Source organism: Syngnathus floridae, chromosome 1 (genome assembly GCF_059516105.1).
Source record: "Syngnathus floridae isolate MCC-2025c chromosome 1, RoL_Sflo_1.0, whole genome shotgun sequence".
In the NCBI taxonomy this organism is placed as follows: Eukaryota; Metazoa; Chordata; class Actinopteri; order Syngnathiformes; family Syngnathidae; genus Syngnathus; species Syngnathus floridae.
Window position 1 is genome coordinate 9,198,653 of NC_142413.1, and position 26,003 is coordinate 9,224,655.

At 41.3% G+C, this 26,003-nt stretch overlaps 2 protein-coding genes across 4 annotated transcripts; one reads left to right on the top strand and one right to left on the bottom strand.

Moving 5' to 3' along the window:
- Positions 1–14,732: 14,732 nt before the first annotated feature.
- On the bottom strand, positions 14,733–20,025 carry LOC148403927 (tubulin alpha chain-like). Of its 3 annotated transcripts, XM_088396104.1 has the most exons (5): positions 19,659–19,797; positions 18,714–18,968; positions 17,675–17,894; positions 17,461–17,609; positions 14,755–16,524 (listed from the first exon to the last, which is right to left on the bottom strand). In XM_088396104.1, exons 2-5 carry the CDS (start codon positions 18,714–18,716, stop codon positions 15,547–15,549), a joined length of 1,350 nt encoding a protein of 449 aa, XP_088252230.1. In that variant the 5' UTR covers positions 18,717–18,968; positions 19,659–19,797; the 3' UTR covers positions 14,755–15,546. The 3 variants fall into 3 exon arrangements, with proteins under 3 accessions (XP_088252149.1, XP_088252230.1, XP_088252309.1); XM_088396023.1 differs by lacking the exons at positions 18,714–18,968; positions 19,659–19,797 and adding an exon at positions 19,866–20,025 and having other exon boundaries at positions 14,733–16,524; XM_088396183.1 differs by lacking the exon at positions 18,714–18,968 and having other exon boundaries at positions 14,756–16,524; positions 19,659–19,820.
- Positions 19,960–24,687, top strand: LOC148403928 (uncharacterized). The gene is made up of 2 exons (XM_088395899.1): positions 19,960–20,911; positions 20,983–24,687. Exons 1-2 carry the CDS (start codon positions 20,056–20,058, stop codon positions 24,486–24,488), a joined length of 4,362 nt encoding a protein of 1,453 aa, XP_088252025.1. The 5' UTR covers positions 19,960–20,055; the 3' UTR covers positions 24,489–24,687.
- The last annotated feature ends 1,316 nt before the right edge of the window (positions 24,688–26,003 follow it).

Sequence of the window (26,003 nt, forward strand, 5' to 3'; positions counted from 1 at the left end):
CCAAAAAACAGACTACCGCCAAATGAGCCAACTGAGTTACTTATGAAAACCAACCAATCAATTAAAATAATGACCTCTGCCCAAAGGCTGTAAGCTGTGGATCAGCCATTTGTTCATTCTAATGCAAAAAAAAAAGAACAATTGCATAGGGAATAGTGCACTGCTCTGCGGAGAGAAAATCTGGCTTGGTGAATGACTTGGAATGCGACCAATAATCCATCGCAATGAGGTCAGTGTGCAGGATCACACAATCAAACGCATGCAAATAGCCGGAAATGTTTTTGTTCCCTTTCTTTTAAAATGTAATAAAAGCAAACGCAGAATGATGCCTTATGTTTGTACTTGCCAGAAACCAACATCAAAATATTTGTGCTGCCTGCTAAATAGGAATTTGTTACTCCGTCCACATACGCACGCACACTCATGCTCATGCATGCATCTTTACTACATCAAACAAACTGTTCATTGTCACAGCAATGGTCTCGCTCACATCCTGGGATAACCTTTAATGATGTCACGTATTTGTCAGCGGCCTCGAGAAGATACGGCATTCCGACGTGGCTCCTGGAGCAAATCATCGGCGGCCTGACAGGAGGGCGGTTCGCATTCATGAAACACTCCCAAAATCAAACATGGCTGCCGTCATCAATTGTGGTTTTGTGTAGAAAATAAAAGAAAAGAACACTTCTTCAGCTTGGCCATTGGCTGACATTAGTTACAGGAAACATTACAAACAGTTCAACATGAGGACACTTAGAAACAACACTGACTGATGATTGGTATTAAATTACAAGCGCTTAATGACAGTAAAGTGGTCCAGAGAGAGGTAAACAGCAGAAAGCAAAAACACAAACAGTAATGACGGCAAGATCCAAAAACAGCAACACAACACCTTATTCTGCGAGACAATTAAGAACAAAGAGCAAAAGCAAAAGACAACCGTAGCTTCCGAAGCACTTTGGTTTGCGAGAGAACAGACAATCCAGAGAGAATCACCAGAAAGGGTCAAGTCGCCAGGCCGTAGTGACAGAAGCAAATGGCAGAGGCAATCAAAGCTTGACAGAAGACCTCCTTTTGACTTTTTAATGAGGACTTTATGAAAGAAAAAGAAAGACGGGGTCTTTGTCAGACAGCTCATCAAAACGACAAGTTGGCTGAAGCCGCTGGTCATCTTCCCGGCAATAACGCAAAAATGACGGCGCATTATTTCACTCTCCAGCCGCAAGATCCAACGTGTGTTTGACAAACTATCGGCGTATAAATCAATAAGTGCGGTCTACCGTATGCTCGTCATGTATTATGAACCGTCATGACGATTACAATTGAAAACGTGGTCACATGCTGCGTTCACTTCCCCCGGTCAAAGCGGTGTCGTTTGATGGCGGTAATTGATGAGAACTTGATTGGAGCGATAAGCAGCTTTGGCCGTGCTTTCCTCTCATGAACTCAAGAGTGAAGAAAGATTTAGTGAGTGGATGCTTGATACGACGTTCGCTTTAGATTCAAGCGGGGAGGACAACTGTTTCCAATATTTGCCTTGCTAAAATAGCCTGACAAAATATTGCAAACACTTCCCAGGGTGAAGTCAAATGTGAGAATAATCATCTTCATATTCTATTGACTTTCTACTCTGTCGATTTTCCAAGGTTGACTTTTTTTGTTTTGCTTTTTTAAAAACGTTTGCTTTTTTGTTTTGCCTTTTTAAAAACGTTCACCGTATTTTTGTTGTATTTTGACTTGTCATTTTGCTCATATTCTTTCCACATTTTTGAAATTGTTCATTAACTTTTATTTATATCTTCATTTTTACATGTATTTGCCATTTATATTCATCATTCCTTACGATTTCACAAAGGAAATGATATACTAAAAGCAAAATAAAGATGACTGGAAAGGAGAAGTGGTGGAGGAGGAAGAGTGGGTGTGGGAGGGGGGGGGGGGGGGGGGGGGGCGAGGGTAAGCAGCACATAAGTGGCCCCCGTGAAGACGCACTGATCCTGCGCCAAACATCCACTTCCTGACGGGCCTGCTCTGGAACAACTGGAGCTCATTAGGACTCTTCTGGGGAAGATGAATTAGCCAAGGGGACGAGGGGGGAGCGTGAGGTGCGTCTATCAGCACTCGCTCTGGCTCTTTGCTGGGACACCTTGTTGTTGGTCTCCCCGCGGAGGAGGATGACGATGACGACCGCGATGGCCGAGTGTGTTTGATGTGCAGACGCCATGTCCACTCGGTCTTTTGTCTCTAATTCATCTCATTGAAAGACGCCACAAAAAGACATCTGCGGCTTCCAAAAAACCTTTGGCAGGCCGCACCGCTAATCAAGTCCAAATATGCAGGAGTCTGTATTAAGCCCACTGTGATTGAATATTATTCTTTGCTCAGGCTACAGTCATTTATTATTTTACATTTTTTACCGCCAGCACAATTATGCTCTCTTATTTCCGACAAACTTGTTGGCCGCAACATGCTAAAGTTCTTTGGGATATTCACATGAAAACGGATTCATAAATCACTGTGCCTACTTTTAAGTATGCTTTGTCAACAAGGTGACAAATTTGTTATTTGTTATCTGTTATTTACACATCTTGTCTTTTGTCTAACATAGTAAACTTGTCCATTTTCTTGGTGTCCTTATTTGTCTTATCTGAAACGTAAATGGGAGTATTTACCATTTGCGTGTAATGCAATACTTTTGCTGCCCTTAGTCTCCTCTTGGATAAAAGTCTTCTCCTTACTAAAACTAAATAACTGAAAGCACTAAATGTACTGCTGCCCTTAGTCTCCTCTTAGATAACACTAAAATTAATGCTTATTCTTCACTTTTATTTTTGTTAATCTGTCTCTCAGGCCCTGACAGAAAAAGCAATAATCAGTTTGAGGTTAAGTGGTGTCTTAGAAAAACAGAAGACACATTAGTTGCAAGCCCACAATAACAACAGTAACACTGTCACACGCACTCAACTCTTTTACGGCACTCACCCCAGGAGGATTGTTGCGTTGCAATCTGAACCCCAGTCCAGATTTATGGCTGTTTTCAGCTTGTTACAGCAGATTTATCTTCACAATAAAAGAAGAGACAGACAATCTGGAAGAATCATTAAGGGGTGGCGAGGCAGGGGTGCGAAAGATGCGCCACAAAAACATGGCAACTAAGTAAGCCTTGTCAGAACAAGTGCTACAAAGAAAAAGTACCGAAAACAATTAATCGCTCGTGAGGTACTGATGACGTGCTGATGTTTACTTTTTTGTTGTTTGTTAGCATCTCTCCCAACACTGTTTTTCGGTGCCTTTCTTCATTTGAATGAAACAGGTTCCCTCACCTAGAATTAAATATTTGTATTTACTCAAAATCTACTTGGGTTATCTATACAGCTATCGAAGATAACTCGAGAGCCAATCTCACTAAAGTCAAGTCTACAAAAACACAGCTACAATGGATTTCAGATGCCCGTGCCACACCTCTACTCTGAGCCTCTCCTAAAAGAAATACTGTAATTTCCGGACTATAAGCTGCAACTTTTTCCCAAAATTTTGAACCCTGCGGCTTATAGTCAGGTGCGGCTTATATAAGATTTTTTTCGTGATTTTTGTGATGACTTGATCACTTTTATAGCCTCGTAAAAAGGCTGTGGACCACTGTTGTGCGGTATCTTGAAGAAAAAAACAACAACAAAAATACTATTTTGAAACACTACTATGGCTGCTGCTTATTCTGGCTGTGTTGCTTGTGACTATTATGAGCTTTAGTATGAATGCACGCTAGGTGACCTGCGTCAAAGGGCTCTAAACCATTTCTCTTACTCTGCCATGTGACTCAAGAGATTACACAAAGCAGTGCACACTTCCGTGTTGCTGCGGTACTACTGCTGCGTCACAGGCAATGTTTAGAAAGACATGTTAAAGTATGTTATTAAAACTTTAAAAAGGCTTTCTGTGTACTTTCTTTCTTTGTATAAAACTCGTGTGCAGGTGCGGCTTATAGTCTGGTGCGGCTTATGTAAGAAAAAAACTAAAATATCCCCGAATTTTAGCTGGTGCGGCTTATAGTCCGGTGCGGTTTGTAGTCCGGAAATTACGGTATCTAAGAGAGAGCCCATGCAGTCTACGGAGAAACTCATATAGGCTGCCTGTATCAAGAACGTTTTGAAATGAGCAAGACATTTTCAACTATCTGGATACCCCATCATTAACGTTCTCATGTATTTTCCTGGACGTGGCAATGACATCTGAGCTGCCGAACCTCGTCAGTCAGCTCATGACACCTCCAAGAATCCAAGAGTCTAAGAATTCTAGCAGCCAGCAAAATACAAACGACACAAGCGGATGAAGCCACGAGCGGTCGATAATCAACACCGGACCTTGTAATTTTAAACGGGACATTTTCATTCTTTCCGAGCGATGTGAGCGGTCATCTCTTGGAGGAAACTAGCTCGGCGGCAACACGTCCTTTTAAGCAGTCACACCCCGAGCGGTCGCTTATTCGAGCGGTCACACTGACGATCAATTTCCGTGATTCATGATCCGGCACCAAAGGAGTGCAGCTGAAACAAGAGAAAAAAGGAATGCTGACATGATAGGTTGAAAAATCTACACAGCCGCCTTTAGCATTTGTCTTCTTGTCAAGTTAATGGTAGTTAACAACATACATCTGCCTACGTATCTAGTTAGCATTTTAGTAATAAATTGTTTTGCTCAATAGCTAGCTGGCAAAGCTATCCAAAGTCAATTTACAGTATGTTATGTGCCTGATTTATATATATATTTAGTTGAGGCTAAGAGAATAATTTCTCAACCAAATAACATAGTGTAGCAAAACGTGTTGATCTAACTTTCCTAGCTAGCTAGCTACCTGATCTATGTATTTAGCGATCACAGTTACATAGGCTACCAAGTGAAGTGAGATACACGTTATGCCAATTTATTAGTCTCAGCTAGCATCTTTTTATCAAACAATTACAACGACACTAGATTTTTACAAACCATTTCACACACTCAAAGCAATTTCTCACATACTAATTGTCATTTTTCTTGCATAGTTTGTTGGTGGCCTTTATTTCCAATGTCTCATCCTTAATCGACTCCTCCCTTCATCTGCGATTGATTAAATAAATGTCGATCCAGGTTCGCCACTTTTCGCGGAAATACGGCACTTAAACGTTTCTTTCACGTATTTCTTTGCGATTGTTTTGTGAATGTATATATGACTAACTACACGTAAATCCTCCAAATAAACATAAGTTTAAAGACGACGCTGGTTGATCATACTGATGACAGGGTTCCTTCTCAAGGTCATGGTCTTCAGCCTATTAGCAGACTTGATACGCTAAACATGGAAAGACTTATGAGTGAGGGCATAGTTTTGCCAGACAGCCGCAGACACCCCATGGAGACAGTCCTGCGTCAAGTTGCTCCTTTGGAAAAAAAAAAAAAAATCTCGCCTCTCATTTGAGTGACAGGCCATATGGGCCACAGTGCCATCCAGGAACCCCTGCTGGTGACCCCCCCTCAACACCGCAGACAAAAAATGACAACCCCACCTCATTCCAAGCAGCAGTCATGTTCTCTCATGTTGAGCATCACTACTACACTATGTATACATGTTCAGTGTCTTTATGCCCAGTGGGCATGAGCTAACATGTTCAGCATCAGCATGAACTTATGACTAAAACTTTTTAGTCAGTTTCCTCATGCCGTTTTCAACATTGTAATCTAATACTTCTGCTATTATTATCACGACTCTTAAAACACCTACAACTCATGATAACAATCATAAACAGAAGAATGTCTGGCAGGAATAGTGATATGCCAACATGGGTTTACAATAATAATAATAATAATAATAATAAGACGATGATCGTTGATGGTTAATTACTCAGAATGTTAAATATACAAAATGTGTATCACATTCCGTCATTTCAAAATATTTTGTAATGTTTATATTTTTACTGCATTTGTACTATTTTAATGGACGACAGCATTTATTATTACATTGGTGTTAGTGTTTCATCATATCAAACGAAATCCCTAGTTTGTGTTTGCACACATTCTTGGCAATAAATAGCAAATATGAACAACGGCAGATGCATTTTTCTACATCCAGCGCATCAAAAATTGCTCATAATTTCCAATCTGTGTGTAATTTCGCTCCACCGCTACAATTCATTAGCAAAGAAAACAGAAACGGTGGTCTTTTTGTGCGCCATCTACAAAGTGGACACAGATGTAGCGGCGTGGGCGCTAATAAGAGCTTGCGTACTAGTGTGAATGTGCCATTATATTGAAATTACCACACTAAAGCGGGGGAAAAAATCCACCCTTGTAGTCCAATACAGCCCTTGAGAGGGTGGCCCACGTCCATCTCAGTTAATGATCAATTTCCTTGTCCGAATAAATACTTCCTACTGAAAAAAAAATACAGTTTCAACATTTTATTTCCAGTGAAACACAAGAGGATACACTCTCATTTAATTGGAAGGCAAAAGAATCCTCTTTGGAGTCCACATGCTGTTCTGCGGATTATATTTCATTGTTTTGTTTTATGATTAATATGAATTCACAAGGCCATCTGGCGCTGGTCTGAGTCACTGACGGGTCAAACAACATTTCCACTTAACATCACTTTCGAAATCATTTCCTCCTGTGCTCATTACAAATAAATACATAGCGATACCATGTAACGTTAAACTATTTTATTTGAATTATAGTTCAGCTCGGCATAAAATTAACACAGATGTTGTCTTTCAGGATCCAATCATTGATTTCTTTACGGTCCGCAACGACAACAAAAATTAGAATCTGATAGTCACTGTTGAAATTCTTCAATTTACAAAAACACAAATGCTTAGTTCATTGAAGGCTCAAAATCATCGTTAAGTTTACAAAATCATGAACGCTAGCTTCACTCACTACCAAAGATTTGCTTCAATTCTCTTGAAAGTACGTTAATTGGGTCTATCAAAGTCTAGAAAAGTTCATTATGTTACTAGTCACTATAAAATCTGATTTGATACGAATCTCCATACGTCCAATTTCAAGAGGAACAATTCGGTTCGGTTACACGCATCTTTAAAATCAAACCTAATTTTCGGCTTCAAATAGGTTTTTGCGCCACCCCTACTGGTGAAATGATGTTTGTTTTTAAAGGAATAATTGTGAGCGGGGAAAGCGAAGCGTCAACGCCATCGCGGAGGCCAGCTGTGTGTTTCGGCGGCCGTCATCAGGAACACTTAACGGCGGTTTGACAAAGGTCGTAAACGGAGTCAAGGTGTCAAACAGGTGCTGCGAAAGACGAGAGCGGGACGAATAAAACCCGAGTGCGGAGAGGAGGCGCCGAGAGACAGAGCGCTCCGACAAAGACGTTGGAGAGGCGCTAACGTCGACCTCTGGCTCCTTGCCTGTCGTAAATCGCCAGTCGTTACGGAGGGCCGGACGCCTCCTGACGATCGCTTCAAACGGGGCCGCGGCGTTAGTTCGGGGGTTTTGGGTGAGGGGTGCGTTACGATCCCATCGCTGCTCTGCGCCTCCACATCTGGCTGGCAGCGCCTCGGCCCCCAAATTGAGACTTTGTGTCTTCTTGTGACATCTTTATGAAGGCACGCTGTTACTCACTTCTATAAACCTGGCCTTCACCTAACTGGCCTCCCCTCGACACCCGGTGACGGTGAGACATTAATGCAAAACATTTGTGGCGTCTTCCTTAAAGGAGCTGTGAAAATGGGAATTGAACCTGTGCACCTTGTCGACATTACACCACTGGATGAATCTATCCGCCCTGCGCTGATTTATGAGCTAGCCTGGAAGTGCCCGCTGAAGTTATTCCCTACTTCAAGGATTCCCAGACTGTGGTGCGCGCCGTTCCAGGGGGTGCGTGAGATTGAAAGTGTAACGGCAATCAGTTGTAAAATAAAATTTTGTGAGTGTGAAGCCTTTGGGTGGGGTGTGCTAACTCTGCGTGGCCTAAAAGATTTGGGAAAGACTGGTTTGGAGCAGAGATTCCCAAACTGTGGTGTACCACGAAAATTAGAGTGGCTACCTCTCTAGAAAGATTTAAATCTCGACTACAACACATTTTTCTACACTCACGTTTGGTTAAACCACAAAGAAGTTTCAACTCGTTTCTAATCCTGCCTGGAGTTTAACCTGTTTTATTGCCGCTTCTCCTCTCTTCTTAGAGTTAATTTAATTTTTTTAGTTCTTATGCAAGCAGATGGAACATGCAAATGGTTTGCTCATTTTCAGTTTTAAGTTTTTTGGGGGGGCATGTGCAGGATAGATGGTGTCCACCAAATATTTTGGGGTGTCAAATTCCATTTAGAATTTTTTATAATTGTAATAATGCGACATACAAGACGGAATGGACTCACCAACAGAATATGGTGTGGAGGGTAACAGTAGGAGACATGATGCTACAGGATGACGGACAGCTTCACTGTCACTTGACATCCACTAATGCCTCCCGTGGCCTACCCTCTGCACCCCCCCGCCAAATAAGCCTTCGGGGCATGGCGCCATGGTCGTCATGCATGCGCAGTGTAGCGTTTCCCAAAATGCAGGATGGATGCAACGGGGGCTCTTTGCCTTTGACAGCGGGAATAAATCACCACAATTACAAGCTACTAGAAACTGTGGCTCCTTCTCAAATTCAAGGTGTCTCTTTGCTGTATTTATTTAACTGCAGATGGGGGAAGCGACTATTGTTAGATAATGGTGTATCGCAAAAATCCAGGGGATAGTGACCACGACCGAACATGACGAAACACATGAGGGAATACAGTGTTACTTAGTCCTGATTTGAATAATGACATGCCTCAAGATAGCAGCAAAATACTTTCTTTTGGTTAGACAAGGCTACCTAACTAAATGAAGCACCTGTCCCCCCTCCCAGGTTAACATAGCTACTTGGCATGCCGCCATAAGGAGTCTTTGGCCTGAACAAAGAAAACGATAGAGTGAGCTATTTTTTCTTGACGAAAATAAAAAGGCTAGGTTGTGAACGCCAAACGGCAAATATGATAAAAGCGATGTTATTGAGCGACGCCTTTTGTCACTGCCTTTGCTCATAGTAACACCACCACCATCTGACTCTCTCCAGCCCTCCCCACCAATTTCTTTTTTTTTTTCTTTTTTGCAGCATGTGGGTAGGACGTAAGGGAGCGCAGGACAGGGGGAAATTGGCGTAATGAATTTAGGGCGCTCATGCTTGCTGAGGCGAGGCTCCCTCGGCTGCTCGTAGCCATTAATCTTCCGCACTCTGTCAAGACCAAAATGTGCCCACAATGAGCAAAGGGGGAGCTCCAATTGACTACCAATTACGCGCCTGTGAATAAAGGATGTGGAGAGAGAGAGAAGCTTGCAGGGGTGCAATATGCTTCGGCGCTGACGTTTAGTTTATCCCTGCAACTGCTTGTGTGTGTGTTTGTATGTGTGCTGGAGTGTGAAGGAGCTGTGCTTATCTGAGTGTTCACACCACCATGAGGTGTTAAGAAGCAGCGGGAGGCTTTTTTGGGGCAAAATATCACAATTTTTATGGTATGTTTACATGAGAGGGATGAAGTCAAAACAACAGTTTATTTAGCGGTTTGGATTTTTAATGCCTAACCCTGTTTTGGTCAACAAATCTTGACTACAAAATATACACAGAATTCAGTGGAACTATGCATTTGAACATTCGACATAACCACATTATGATAGTTTATTAGCTTAATGCTAATGTATAAAGGGAAACGTAATAAACAGGCTAACAAAACTAACATTGATGTCACAATAGTTATTATCAACACAAGTAGATAACCCAACAGCCAATAAGAATCTCTTAAAACAGGGCAGTTCAATTTCTGGCAACTATTTATTTAATCAAATATTCAGATAACTTTATGATATGCTAATTCAGGGAAGTCTCGCTACTTTTTCTTTCTGTTATAAGACAAAGGTGCTATTTAATGCTAAGTTTTCATTGAACTGCTGCTGAGGGTGTGAGGCCTCCCTCATTTGTTAGAATTTGTAAACAAAGTTGTCTATTTTCTGAGATTAAAAAAAAAATAAGATGCTGCAAATCTATATAGTATTTCAAAATATTGAACTGCGCCCTGGTGGCTGAACTGTGCACATCAGACGGAGAAGTGCAATTTCCATCGAATAGAAGCAAAAAATCAGATGTATGTTTTGTTGGATGTACTGTATGTTTTAATAAAGCATAATAGGTACTGTAAATTAAACTGCAAAGTCATGGCACAGCTGTATTTTGATTTCAACCGCAATTTTCCAGTTGTCTATGACACGTAATTGCTCCAAAATGTTGTTCGTTCATAACGATGTGCTGCTCTTGTATTTATTTCCTGAAAGGGATCCATTTGTGCAAATGTTACAGAGCGCAAGTGTGGAATCAGAACCTTTGGCAGGATGCATGTTATTGGGGTACGTTAACACTGTACAGGCGTATTCAGGGAAACTCCATTGTTAGCATGATTGCCCCCCGCCCCTTCTGGTTACGATTATTCCGAGCCATGTTTATTGTATTACCCCTACGAACATGACAAGAACTAATACGTTGCTTAATTGTGTCTGATTCCATTCGGATTCCATTGCGCTATCACAGCCGCGGTCCAGTTGGGTTCCTAATTAGGCCGTTACACCAAGACGAGAGGGGTGGAAAATAAATCATAGAAAAACTAAAAGATGAAGACTAAGAGGATGTTGGGCCAAGTGGCTGTGAAGTATGCACACTGGAGGATTCCAAGAACAACTTTCACAGCTACAATAACACCTTTCAAAGCGGAGTGATTTTTTTTGGTTAGCTATTTAAGACTTTCATGTGTGTGGAAAAATGTCAGGAATGAAGATAGAGAGAGAGAGTGAAAGTGTGCGCTTGAATTTATGTACACAAGAGGACACTGACTTACGTTTGGTGAACGGTGAAGACTGAAAAAGATGCGTTCCTGAGTGCTTCTTCACTTCCAGGTTATTGTAATCTCTTGAATTTTCTTTCTATGAAGGAGTACTCTCTACGGACACCACTGCAAAAGAAAAAAAATGTATGAGACTACTTATTTTTGAGAAATACATTTCTGAGGGAAAAAAAATATTGTTATGGAAAATATGTTTAATTTCATGGAACAAAACCATCATCATCAATTTTAGACATTTTGAAATAACAAAATTTCTAGTAAAAGAGTCATGAAAAAGTAATAACCCAATTTGTGTCATAACGGGACTGACTTGCTACTTAGGTCAATTTGCAGCATGTGGGTAGCTTTCTTTGTCATCTTGTACAAAACCCAATTTTTGGGTTGACAACTGCATCTTATGGTTTGTGTTCAAAAAAAGCTTCTCTTGACTATTTGTTTCACTTTAACAGATGAGGTGAAGATATAAAATCTATTTGATTTTATATATATTTATTATTAGCATTTATTATTATATACTTTTAAAAAAATATATTTTTATATTTTTTCTCTCTCTCTATACATATATATCTACATGTACACACACACATATACACTCGCAAACATATATATATATATATACACACACACCCGTACACACACACACACACACACATAATATATATATATATATATGATTTAAGATTTTGAGAGATTGTGCAAAGAGTTGGGGGAAAATCATTTGAATTCTTATGGCACTGAGGGGTCCACATGAAAGTTGTTTAAATTATGTCACAGGATTATGAGGGGTGCTTGGAGAAATTTACCAAAGAATTAGTGACCACTACTTTTAGTAAACTGGCAGCGCCATGTTAATGGTCTTGTCAAGAACAGCAACACCAAAAGTGTGCTCAGTGTGTCGTGTTTGTATGAAGACACTTGGCCATTCTTGTATATGTGTGTATGTGTGTATGTGTGTGTGTGGGGGGGGGATTGGTTGTTGCAGGGCGGGATGAAAAGAGGCGTGAAGAAGGCCAACTGCTGGAGGTCGGCAAAGGGTTGCGCTTACCGCTTGAAAGAAGACAACGACAACGACGGAGGAGGAGGAGCACAGGCCACTTGACACACGCGTACACACAAACATGAAACTCAATGGTTGACATTTGTGTGTTTGAAGAGAAAAATGCTACGAGATCATTATTATTTTTAAAAAACAAGTTTTTCATAAAAAAGTCACAAAAACATTAAACTGAAAAATGCTACAAGATCTTTTTTTTTTTTTTTAAAAAACAAGTTGGTTATTTTTCATTAAAAAAAAAACATGTTTTGAAAATGATTGATTTTCCCAAGAGAAAAAAGACGCATGCTATTCTCAAAACAATCGGTTTTAGACTTTAGAGAAAGTCACATATTTTGGGGGAAGAAAACTTGAGGTTGAAAGTAGTGTATTTTAAAGGACAAAAGTCATGATGAAGCATTTAAAAACGTTTTGAAATGTTTACTTATCATATTTTATGTTGAGTAAAATATTTTTGAACAAATATTGATTTTATATATATTAGAAGCTCCACTGTAATTTTGTCTTTCTTAATGTTTAGTGTCTTTCGAGCACAGCTTTGTAAGAAGTGACTTTTGACCTCTGTTGCCAACATGGTGACAATATGGTGGCTGAGAGGCTGGGGTGGAGGGGCTTGTCTATTTTATGTGTTGGAGGACATCAATCTTTCACTAATTCCTTCAAGTGTGAAAGGGTCTTGGTGGTGTCAGCCAAAGCGGGAAGATGGTTCCCGCCGGTGCTATTGAGTGAGGGGCGGGCAGGGCGGGATTGGGGGGAATCGGCAGACCCTCTGGCCAACACCTCCGGAAAGGCCCGGCCAGATGGTGACGGCATTAGCTCCACAAAGGGCGTCTAATTAGACCCACAATAGGGAGAGAAAGGCCGCCAGATACGGCACATAGTACGTAACACGCACACTCACCCAGCCACCCATAAGGCCAACTGAATAACTAATAAACCAGATTAATGGGGGGTATTGCACAAAAATATTTTTCGTCCTTTCTTTTAACTGCCCTGAATTTTGGAATTCTAATCAAATTCTATAGTTGAATAGTTGAACCCCTCCATCACAGGTTCCTATATATTATATATATATATGTATGTGTGTATATGTATTATATATATATATATATATATATATATATATATATATATATGACAGGATGCCTGAGATGGCACACACACGCTACTCCCCCCCTCAGCAGTCATATAGGGGGCTATGACTTTATTAGCCCTCATTAACACAAATTAGAACACTTGAGCTCCCCTATCCTCAGCCTCCACCCTCAACAGCAGCGATGACAAATTGAATTAAGTGTTTGGAAACAAGTCAATCCCCCTCCCCAGCCAGGCGGCAGCCATATTGCGTTGACATTCATTGCAGTCAGGAGGGTGTCCCAGGGGGGCGTAAAGAAGAAGAAGAAAAAGTGCTATTATGGGGAAGTAGGTGGAATAATTTAAGAGGCGGTGAATTCCTTTGGCGGATGCTCCCGACTGGGGCGGGTCCCGACTTAAGTTGGCCGAGTTAAGTGAGCCATTAACCGCCCCGCCAGATGCTTCTATTTAAACATTGGCCGACACTGATTTTTTTTTTTTTTCCTTTAAAATGGCAAAACAAATATATTCACACTGGAATTTAAAATGTTATAGTTAATTTACAAACACATTTATTTGTATTATTATTTTTACATCCCAAACAGTTAAGAAAAATAAATACAATTCTTTTTACATTCTAGATGTTCTAGATTCTAGATTAAGAAAAATAAATAAAAATTTTAGTGTATTGAAAATGTTTATATTTTCAAAAGGCATATTAAACTTTTAATATGCCAACCCTTTTCTAAACATTAGTTTTATATTTTTTTTCTACTTTCAATACTTTTTATATTTCAGGTTATTAAACTTTTAATATGCCAACCCTTTTCTAAACATTAGTTTTATATATATATTTTTCTACTTTCAATACTTTTTATATTTCAGGTTATTTCAAAAGAATTTTTTATAGTCCAGCTATTTTTTTTAATATGGCAGCTATTTGCCATTGAATTGTTTTATAAAGTTAAACACTCGTCAATTAACATATTTCACCATTTTTTTAAACATGTCAGGTATTTTCCATCATTCCAATCTTCCGTTTCCCGAAGGGCTTAAGCAATTTTATTTATTATTTCCTCGCAAATATAGCCAATAAAAATCATTTCGTGTTTTGAAAGCTGAATGAAGCGACAGTCTAAAAAGTCATGTGTACTCAGTTTTTCTTGGGCTAGAGTGGTGAAACACTGACACTTAGAGGCCAATATAAAAATTACAAGCTAGTGAAATTCCACCAGGAAACGAGATTTCGGATTTTTTTACATGAAGCTGCTAAAATATGAAACAGAAGTTGAACAAAATGAAGCGTACACATTATATATACATATGTACATATCGAAACATGTTTATACTTCATATAGCCATTCAATTACATTAATCTTCATCAAATGTTCTGTTTCTGAAATTTATGTAAGCTTAGGGTTTTTGTTCACTGACTTTCAATTTCTATGATCAGACAATATGCATTTTATCAACTAATACTCGAGAGTGTAATTAAATTAGAGGGAACTCACAAGCAGTCGATGTGAGTTTCATCCTCTCGGTGTCGCTGTTGCTCCACAATTCTCATACTGCTCCTTGCTCCTCACCTGGAGGCTAGACAAAAGAGAGTAATCACATTTTGAGAGGAAGCTGCATTTTTGTCATTTCCTGCACAAACTGCAAGCACATGGCTTGCACTACCCACATGGAATTTACAACATTCGCAATGAAAAGGAGAAAAACACAGCTTATCCTGTTCAGGGTCGTTTGGGGTATTGAAGCCTATCCCATCTGACATCGGGCGAAAGGTAGAACACACCCTGTAGTGGTCGCAGGGCACAGAAATATTTCTAATTGGGGAAAGTAGTACATTTAGAAAATGTGGCTTTGTAAGGGCAAGCCAAGCCAAGTAGATTTTAGATCACAGTTCAACAGCTTGGTTAGATTATTTTTTTTTAATTCAAGATGGGCCACATTATTCTGAGAAATATTTCACTGAATATAAAAATATCACATATTACTCAATCATTAACTGTCCCAATGAATCAAGCAAGGAAATTTGGCGGAACATCCTGATCCATTTTTGCAGTTTCACAGAGAACAATTCCGGCTTCCTGAATTTCAAGACATGGTAATTTTTTAGATTCATTTCACATTACGTGACATAAAAAAGTATAGCTTCCTCATAAAACAAAATTACAATATTTACATTTTACGTGTAATTATTTTTTCAATTTTTTTTCCAGATTAGACAGTATTTCAAACGTTTTCTTTTAACAATTTCATTTAAAAAAAATATTTCAGTTTTAGTTTTAACAACTCCAGCATTTTTTAAATGAACCTTTTGAATTTCGAGACCACCAAAATACACACAATTTCATTTTACAAAGTTTTCTTCCTATTCCATTTAAAACCAAATTCAAACAATATCCATTCGTGTCAATTTCTGTTGGCGGAGCACACGTCTCTTTAGTCCTGATCCACGTTTGCCATTTCAGTCTAATCCAAAGTTCCCGAAAATCTCGTGACGTTTCAAAAATATTCCGCTTCCTCTAGGACGTCGTCCACAGAGTCGGCGCCGACCTCTTCATAGTCCTTCTCTAGGGCGGCCATGTCCTCACGGGCCTCAGTGAACTCACCCTCTTCCATGCCCTCGCCCACGTACCAGTGTACAAAGGCGCGCTTGGCATACATCAGGTCGAACTTATGGTCCAGGCGGGCCCAGGCCTCAGCGATGGCAGTGGTGTTGCTGAGCATGCACACGGCCCGCTGTACCTTGGCCAGGTCGCCTCCAGGCACGGCAGTGGGCGGCTGGTAGTTGATGCCCACCTTGAAGCCGGTGGGGCACCAGTCCACAAAATGGATGCTGCGCTTGGTCTTGATGGAGTTGATGGCGGTGTTGACATCCTTGGGCACCACATCGCCACGATAGAGCAGGCAGCAGGCCATGTACTTACCGTGGCGCGGGTCGCACTTCACCATTTGATTGGCCGGGTCGAAGCACGAGTTGGTGATCTCGGACACGGACAGCTGCTCGTGGTAGGCCTTCTCCACCGAGATCACCGGCGCGTAGGTAGCCAGTGGGAAGTGGATGCGTGGGTAGGGCACCAGATTGGTTTGGAATTCCGTCAGGTCCACGTTCAGGGCGCCGTCGAAACGCAGGGAGGCGGTGATGGACGACACAATCTGGCTGATCAATCGGTTTAGGTTGGTGTATGAGGGACGCTCGATGTCCAGGTTCCGGTGGCAGATGTCATAGATGGCCTCGTTGTCCACCATGAAGGCACAGTCCGAGTGCTCCAGGGTTGTGTGTGTGGTCAAGATGGAATTGTACGGCTCCACCACAGCGGTGGACATCCGGGGGGCCGGGTAGATGGCGAACTCCAACTTGGATTTCTTGCCGTAGTCCACGGATAGACGCTCCATCAGCAGTGAGGTGAAACCTGAGCCTGTGCCGCCGCCAAAGCTGTGGAACACCAAGAAACCTTGCAGGCCGGAACACACGTTGGCCTAGTGATACAGAAATGAGAATGTCTTTGCCCTGCCAAAATTCAGGCTTTGATACGATACTGAAATAAAACTACGGCATAAATCTAAGACATCGGGAAAACTGTGCAGGTTACTAAAAATATGTAGTATCCTTTCATTTTGAATGGCAAGACATCAAGGTACAGCAGTCCCCAGAATATTGTTTGAGACTTGAATGGAGTTCAACAACAAAGTTTTCACCATGCCAGGATGAGTTGGTATGTTGATTGTTTTATGTTAACTCCTTAGTAGTTGAATAAATACTACATTTTAAGTAAAAAAATATGTATATATATCGTGATTTTAATCTCAGTTATTATTTCCATAATCGTCGAGCCCTGCTACATTCTATTTAATTATTTTATGTTTTGAGTTCGGACTGAGGGCGGCACGGTGGAGCACTGGCTAGCACGTCCGCCTCACAGTTCAGAAGAACAGGTACTGACTGGAGTTTACACATTCTCCTCATCCCCGTGTGGGTTTCCTGTGGGTTCTCCGGTTTCCTCCCACATTCCAAAAACACGCATGGTAGGCCGATTGAGCACTCCAAATTGCCCGTAGGTGTGAGTGCTAGTGCTCATGGTTGTCTACTTTGTTTGTCTATGTGTACAGAGTGGTTGGCTGGTGACCAGTTCAGTGTGTCCGCCTATTGCCCGAAGTCAGCTGGGAAAGGCTCCAGCACGCCCGTGAACCTCGTGGGATTAAGCGGTTCAGAAAATGGATGGACGAAGTTAGAATTGTGGCCATAGAACAAATTAAAGTCACATGTTTCTGCCTAATCTGTGATAAGTAACAGGTTATTTTTTTAGGGGTAAAAACAGCAGTTAGTCAAACACATTGCAAGGCCAGATACATACAGAACACAATCAATAGTGAGCTTCCCCAGGCCACATTTGCACCTTCCAGAAAGTTACTCACCAATTTGCGTATTCTGTCAGCTACCAAGTCAATGAACTCTCTGCCGATAGTGTAGTGTCCGCGGGCGTAGTTGTTGGCCGCATCCTCCTTACCTGTGATCAGCTGATCTGGGTGGAAGAGCTTACGATAGATTCCGGTACGAACTTCGTCTACAGATAAGATCACACACAGTAAGTCAACTTGGACTCGACAAATCAGCAGTGGGCGTTGTTACCAATGACGGTGGGCTCCAGGTCAACAAAAACCGCCCTGGGGACGAGCTTTCCGGATCCGGTCTCGCTGAAAAAGGTATTGGAGGAACTGTCGTTTCCAATGGCCATTTCGTTGGGCATCTGGCCGTCCGGGAGGATGCCGTGCTCCAGGCAGAAAAGCTCCCAGCAGGCATTGCCGATCTGGACGCCAGCCTGGCCCACGTGTATGGCGATACACTCGCGCTACAGAAAGAAAACAAATCTTTATACGACTTCCGGAAAGGATAAGGGAGCTTGGAATAACCTCAGACAGGATTATTTTAGGCCGTCCCGACTGCAACGTCCTCGAACAAAGCCAACAATCCTTTTGGCATTTTGAACAAAAACAGGTTTATAACAAATGTAAGTCATTCCCTCTGAGGAAATGGCGGGAAATCCACTAAAATGACATGGTCAAACTATAATAGAATCCCGTTCATTTCAGACATGGAATCTTGAAAATTTTTTGGGTCATTCTGTAAAACTTGTGTCACAAGGCAGTTGGTTTTTCCCTATCCGGGGGGCGCAATTAGGTTAATTCTTTTGACCCCTGATGACCCCTAAAGTTAGTTGCTGGGAGAACAAAACGAAAAAAAACTTAAGACAAACTATTGTTGAACTTAAAAAACAATATATGGTAGTTCTTTCTTACAAAAAAGTCAACTATTGCTGGTGAACTTTCCTATACAGAAAAAAACTAAAGAGAACAAAAGACGAGCTTGTCTATGATGTACTTTCCACAAGACTACCAAGCTACCATGAATAGGGAACAAACTATCGATATTGCCCTTTCCTTAAACGATTTTTTTTTTTGCCCGAACTGTACACTACAAGGTAAGCGCCCAACTATAACTTTTGACACATCGTCACAGTCCTAGTTGGAATGATATCCAACAGTCATTATTCCAACTGAGTCAGACTCAACCCAAAAATGCAGTTATATCGTTAAGTGCTCACGATATAACACTGATTGATGCTCGAAAACACCAAGCATCCACACAAAAAAGCCTTTTTCACACTCACCATGTCTCCTGAAGCAGAAGTTTGTGAGGATTGGAATGAAAAGGCTGCAGTGACAGTCTTAGCTGTCACAGATGTTTAGAGTCTTGCTTTAAGGAGCAAGATGTTCTTTTTTTTTTCTTTTTCTTTTAGAAAGCTAAGCTAGGTGTTAATTCCAATTGGTTGAGAAGCTTTGCGAGTCCTTTTCTTTTTCAAAGAGGTCTTTTCGTCAGGAGCATGCTCACTGGCGTCCTCTGACTGTATACCTCCACTTTTTAGCTGCAATTTAATTCACATTCATTATAGTGTCACATCACAAGTTTGAATAAAACATACTAGCTGGCTGTTATGGTTGGTGTCACTTTTCTACTACCCTTCTCAGAATTTTCATGTTTGTTTGATTTTTAACTGATAATATTGTGATAGAGCGTTTTTCTTAACAAGGTCATTGAATGCATCATCAGTATTGATGAAACAAAGGCTTGCAATGTAAATAGTTTTGCACATTATTGGTTTGCAAATTTCATTGGAGGTCTATGTTCTGTATGACAAAATGTCCATGCAAAAGCTGTATCTGAATATTGTAGGATTGTTTTTATGCAATAATGGCATTTTTTACTTGCCATGTTTGTGAATACGTCCCCAATAAAACATCAGCATTAATCGCCCCGTTTCAGCTATCCCCGAATGTTGCAGGTTTGTATTGGTCATGAAAAAAAAGTTTTGCTAGAAAGAAAGCTTTCTAAATTTGATGATACTGTGCATGCTTTTCAATGATTAGCGTCTTGCTCCTGGTGATTTACATACATTAGAAATAAAGCAAGCTCTATGAATGATAATGGAAACTGTACCTGTCACAAAACGTTGGTTATGACCCCAAAAGCATAAAATGGTTGAATAACTTAATGCCTTTTTTAGAAATCAAAAACTGTGATAAAAATGGTCTTGGTTAACGGGAGGAAAACCTACCAATGAACGTGAACTCCTGCTTTCACCGTATACCGGGGCAGCTAGGTTTCTACTACATTAGAATATTCTAAAAGTTACGAGGGATTCGAAATAATACATGCTCTTCCTGGTTTATTATCTTTAAACCAGAGCGGGTGATTTTCGCCATTAGGGTCAGATGACACCTCGCTTGTGACGTAAATATAAACATGATATTTAAACGCTTACGTTCTCTGACGTCACTCCACCGCTTATTGTGTCATTTTGATACAAAGTTACTCCTGTGTGACGCCACTCTGGCATATATCAGCGCCCAGGTGCTTTAATTACTGACTTTTTGGGTACGAAAACGCCATTAAACGGACATAAGTATTGGGTGACGAACCCGGAAGTTAGCTGTGCTACTTTCAGGAACACTATGGAAAAAGCAGCTTCCACTCCAATAAAAGTCGGTGCTTTGAAAAGCAACGAAAATATTTTGTTGAAAAAATTTGCCGGGCCACGGATGACCAAGGAGTTCCTGAAAAATCACTGCAAGCAAAACAGGCTCTACTGCACGCCGTATTTAAACGACACGCTCTACCTTCACTTTAAGGGATTCTCCATCATCGAGAACTTGGAGGAGTACACTGGGCTCAAGTGTCTATGGCTCGAGAGTAATGGGCTACAGCGCATTGAAAACTTGGATGCGCAGATCAATCTGCGCTGTCTGTTCCTGCAGCAGAACCTGATCCATAAACTGGAGAACCTAGCGCCCATGCAGAAACTATGCTCCCTCAATGTCTCCAACAACTACATCAACACCATCGAGAACATCTCCTGCCTTCCTCAGCTTAGCACCCTGCAGATTGCCCACAACAAGCTGGAGGTGGTCCATGACATCCAGCACCTAAGCGAATGCGTTGCACTCACAGTTCTGGACCTATCGCACAACCTGCTCCATGAGCCAGGGATTCTCCCCATCTTGGAGGCCATGCCTGAACTCCGCGTCTTGAATTTGATAGGCAACAAGGTGGTGAGCATGATTCCCAACTATAGGAAGACACTAATCGTCCGCCTTAGGCATCTCACCTTCCTGGACGACCGGCCCGTCTTTCCTAGGGACAGAGCCTGTGCCGAGGCCTGGGCCCTGGGTGGTCTCGAATTGGAACGTAAGGAGAGGGAGCAATGGGACACCCAGGACCGGAAGAAAATACAGGAGAGCTTGGATGCTTTGGCTTTGATTAAGAAGAAAGCACAGCGGAGACGACGCCTTAGAGAGGAAGCGGAGCGAGGTGAGCAATTTTTATGTACAATGCTAAATTGTCATTATTCTAGAGATTATCATCTACCTGTCTTTTCCCAGGTGACTCTGAGGCATCCACCACTTCCTCATGTGAGGAATCAGCTTCAGAGAACATCCAAAGCTTTGTACAGGACACATTAAATGCCCACGATGAGTTCCACCAAAGTCAAACAAAGCGCAATAAAACACAGGAAGATAAGGACTCAGACTTGGAGCAGCTTGATGAAGGGCTGCTTCTTGGCAATGAAGCACGAAGGGAACTTTTTACTAGAGTAAACCATGACGACCTGAAGCTTCCTTCGGTTAGGATAGCTTCTGAAAAATATAGTCCCGGTCTTTTAGAGGCTAGACTGGTGGCTGAAGAGCTGCTGCAAATTGAAGACCTTCCTGCTCTTGAGAATGTGGAACCGCTTGTTGACAACATCCAGAGCTTTGTACAGAACCCATTGGAAGCCAACGAGGGGTTTCTCCAAGGCCATACAATCCCACAAGCTGAGGAAAACCAGGAAAAGGGCGAAGATTCTAAATCAAAACAGTTTGAAGAATACGTACAGAATGACAATCAACATAAAATGTCCAAGACAGATATAGAACATGCACAGCGAGGTGATAATGAGCAGGAGCAGGATCTTGTCTTTGAAGAAGGAAGACAATCTATTACAATTTTAAACCCAGAGCAGAAGCTCTCTTCCGTGAAAGTAGATTCCCTTGAAGAGCCAAGTGTTCTGGAGGATTCTGTGTTCCTTCATGTTGATGATATTCTTGATGATTTGAAACCAGATGCTGAGAATATTGGGAGCCTTCTGCACAACACTTTGGAGGCCCATGAGGAGAACGTCCAAGATCAAACAATACCGCAGCCTGATAAAGGCCATGAAAAAGGTGAAGACTCCAAACCAGAGAAGCCTGATGGAGCACTGGAGAGCAAAGAGATATCTGAGGTAGAGGAACATGATGAAAATGCTTGGCAGGTGGGTAGAGGTGAAGGTCAGGTCCTTGACAATGAAGCAGGAAGAGGACCTACCACAATTATAAACCCCCAGTACCAGCATATTCAGCCTCCTTTGGAGACATGTTCTCCTGAAGAACTGCAAGATCTAAGTTCACTTTTGACAGGGCTGCAGAATACAGGGTTACGGAATATTGATGATCATGTTGACGATGTCAAATCACCTGCTGAGAACATCCATGTTGAGGAAACATTAGAGGCCAGTGAGCAGTTTCTCCAGATTCAAACAATACTGGAACCTGATGAAATGAAGGGAAAAGACAAAGATTCCAAATTAGGGCAGCTTTGTGGTTTGGAGATCAGAAATAAAGGAGAGATGCCTGAAGAACAGAAAAAAGCTCAGCTGGTGGATGTAGAAGAGGATCACGTTCTTGCAAATGAAACAAGAAGAGTCAACTCTGAGCCCCAGGAGGACCATACTGATCATAATCCTTATCTTGAAGATGTGGAACCAACTATTGAAAGCAGCAATAGACTTGTGCAGGACACACTTGAGGATAGTCACCAAAGTCAAACAAGACTACTGCACATTGATCATCCTGTTCTTGAGGATGTCAAACCACCTACAGACGTCATTCAAGGTTTTGTTCAGGACACACGACAGAACGACGAGAAGGTTTCTGAAAGTCAAACAACAGAGCCATCTGATGAAGACAAAGACTCCAAATCAGAGCAGTTTGATAAAGGATTAGAGACCAGAGCTGAAGATGATTCATGTGAAGAACAATCTCAGCAGGCTGATGGAGAAAATCATGTTCTTTGTGATGAAGTATTAGAAGAACCTATGATATTTCTAGACAATGAGCATCAGGAGACACTGCTTCATTCAGTAGTTGTGGAATACCCTGAAGGGCCACAAGATCCCTGTCTAGAGGGGACCGGACAACCGAATGAAATGCTGTTTGATAATCGTCCTGATCTTGAGGATGTAGAATCAACAGCGTTGACCATCAAATGTCTTGTGCAGGACACATTGGAAGTCCATGATGATTTTCTCCAAAGGGAAATACCGAAATCTAATGAAAACCTGGAAAAGGACATAGCGACCAAGTCCAAGCAGCTTGACAAAGAATTGGCAATTAGAACTCAAGAGTTCATGTCTGGAGAACAGAAAGAACAAGTTCAAGAAGCGGATGGAGAGAAGAACCATGTTCTTGATGATGCAATAACAGCAGAACCTACAACAATTGTTAATCATGAACATAAGGAGAACCAGCTTCCTTTTGTGAAGGCTGAACCTTCTGAAGAGCCACTCAGGACCCAAGTTGAGGATGGAGTCTCACTGCATATTGATTATCTCAATCTTGAGAATATAAAACCACTTTCCGCGAACATCCGTAGCTATGAGTTTCTTCAAAGTCAAACAACACAGCAATCCGATGAAAACCAGAAAAACTGGAGTGAAGGATTGGAGATTGAGATAAATGATCAATTGTCCGAGGATGATGAAAAGCAGGTTTGGCAGGTGGATGCAGGGAAGGATCTTGTTCTCGTGGATCAAATAAGACAAATCGAGCAACCAGAGCACCAGGATGAGCATTTTTCCACAGTGTGGATTGACTATTCTGAGGGGTGGCAGGATTCAGTGCCGCTCTGCATTGATGATATTCTTCTTGAGGATATGCAACCATCAGGTAGAACTATTCAAAGTTTTGTGAAGGACACACTCTTGGAGGCCCAAGAGGAGTTACTCCAAAGTCAAACAACATTTCAATCTATTGAAAACCAAGAAAACAATAACAACTCTGAAGCAGAGCATCAAGGTGTAGCTACGGAGGCTGGACTAGAGATGATTGAAGAACTTGGAGAACAAGCTCAGAAGGCTGATGGAAAAGGAGCTCAGGTTCTTTCCGGTGAAGTGGGAAGAGAACCTACAATAATTATAAACTCTCAGCACTGGGAAAGTCAACTTCTTTCAGCGATGGCAGATTTTCTTGAAGAACCACAAAGTTCTGAAACACAGGGTAAAGCATCACTTTCCATTGATGACATTCTTCTTGAAGATGTGCAACCACCCTCAGAGAACATCCACAGCCTTTTGCGGTACACACCGGAGGTCCATGAAACAATATCATGTATCGAAGAGTTCATGTCTGAAATGGAGGTTGAGATGAAATATAGGATTTCTGGGGACAAGGAAGAAAAGACCCAACATATGGATAAAGGGGAAATCCAAGAGACTGAACTTCTTTTGATGACGTTTGATTCTGAGGAACCACATAGCCTAGGTCTCCAGGGATCTGGACTGGACAGTGTAGAGTCGCTGCCCCCTGAGGTTTTAGAAATGTCCTTCCCTCAACAAGTGTTCAAAGCAGAAGTCCTATCAGAAGATGGTTGTGAAGCTGGCCCAGTCTGGAGAGACATCCTCACTTGTGGTCCAGATAATAAATCATTGTTTTTAATGTCTGGCTCCCCCAAGTCACCAGAACCACCGCATGATTCATCTCTGCTGTATCCAGAAGATGTTGTGGACCCTTTAGATGTGGAACTAGAGGAAAATTCCAACATCATCCAATTGTCTTCTCCGGCCCGCTGTTTGATTGTGGAGCTAGAATGACCAGACTTCCTCACAGCACTTTAGATATTTTTTTTGTACGTATGCACTTAAATTTGATCAAGTTCATATGCGACAGTAGAGAATAAACATCAGAAGCAGTTGCACACCTTTTAAGTTTTTTTTTTGTTTTTTTTTTTACAATGAAAACTGAGTAAATGAGTAATTGTGATTAAAAACACGCTGGTTGTTTGAATGAAAACTGAATTTCTGTCATTAATCAAAAGGGACACGAGTTTTGGCGACTTGGTCATTTCATTTCTACGGGAAAGTAAAACTATTTAGCTTTAAGGTATGTCCCAATCAAAATAGATTAATTGATTTAAGAGGGAATTTAGTCCATGTATACAAATGAAAGATTAATTGTTTTTAAACTCTACACCAATGTTTTGATTAAAAAAAAAATATAGGGACAAAATTATTCTTCTGCAAAACTCCATGTATAAGCACAAAGGGGACATCGATCAAATCAATGACGTCAGTGTCATGCTGGAGTACTGTTGTTTGGGGGTCTTACATAATACACCAGAGAAATGAATCCCTCACTTGAAAGTGCCCACGCCCCGCCCCTATAATGAAAACATTAAAAATGCTAAATTAACCATGCATATATTTTAAATGTTCCCCCCGATATTTTAAACAAGCCGTTGTAAAAAATTGAGCGGTGCCACATTATTTCTCGGGCCCCCTCCGACTCACCCGCACCCTCCCTCCTGGTTCTAAAAGATGCTATCCCCTTTTCACCTCGCTCTTGTGCCCGTTCTGTGGAATGACTTTCATGCTTGGCTGCAGTCCAATTTTATCTCAGGGAGATGTTGCTAGGCGACAAACAGGGACGTCCTTATTGCCTGTGTGATGGGACCCATACACCATCACAACCAATATGCTACTTAATATCAGCATCAACATGACTCACCTTACAAATACAGTATAGACATGAAGTAACTCGGCACTGGAGACTATTGATTAACTGTTTGACTAGTTCAGAGTTTGCAGTGCAGGAATAAGATTTACAACATGTTAATGTTAGATAGTGGGAAAACAGATACGTTTTTAACTTAGATTTCAAAACATTTACACTTTGGGCTGACTAAAGCCATTCTCATGCAGCATAACAGCCAAATGTTGATTCACCATGTTTGCTTTGAATTCATGAGCTCCACTGCTTGACTCTCCTTGATTTATAATCAGTTAAAGTAACGCTACAAACATTGCAAGTAGTTTTATCACGCATCCCACTTTGAATTTTTTCATGAAAATTTGGGGGGAAATAAAATAATAAAACTGAGCTATGTGCTTCTTTTCCATGTGCTCAGAAGCATCATTGAATCCAGGCACTCTGTCGGCTTATCTATTATCACTCCTTTATTCTTAGACACTACCATAAATAAACGAGGACAGCAGGGAACTTGTTTTTCCTCCCTTCTTCTTCCTGGAAATAAGGACTTTAATTTCTTTCAAATACCAATATTTGGCCATTCTATTGAAATAAACAGACCACTTGATGTGATTCATTCA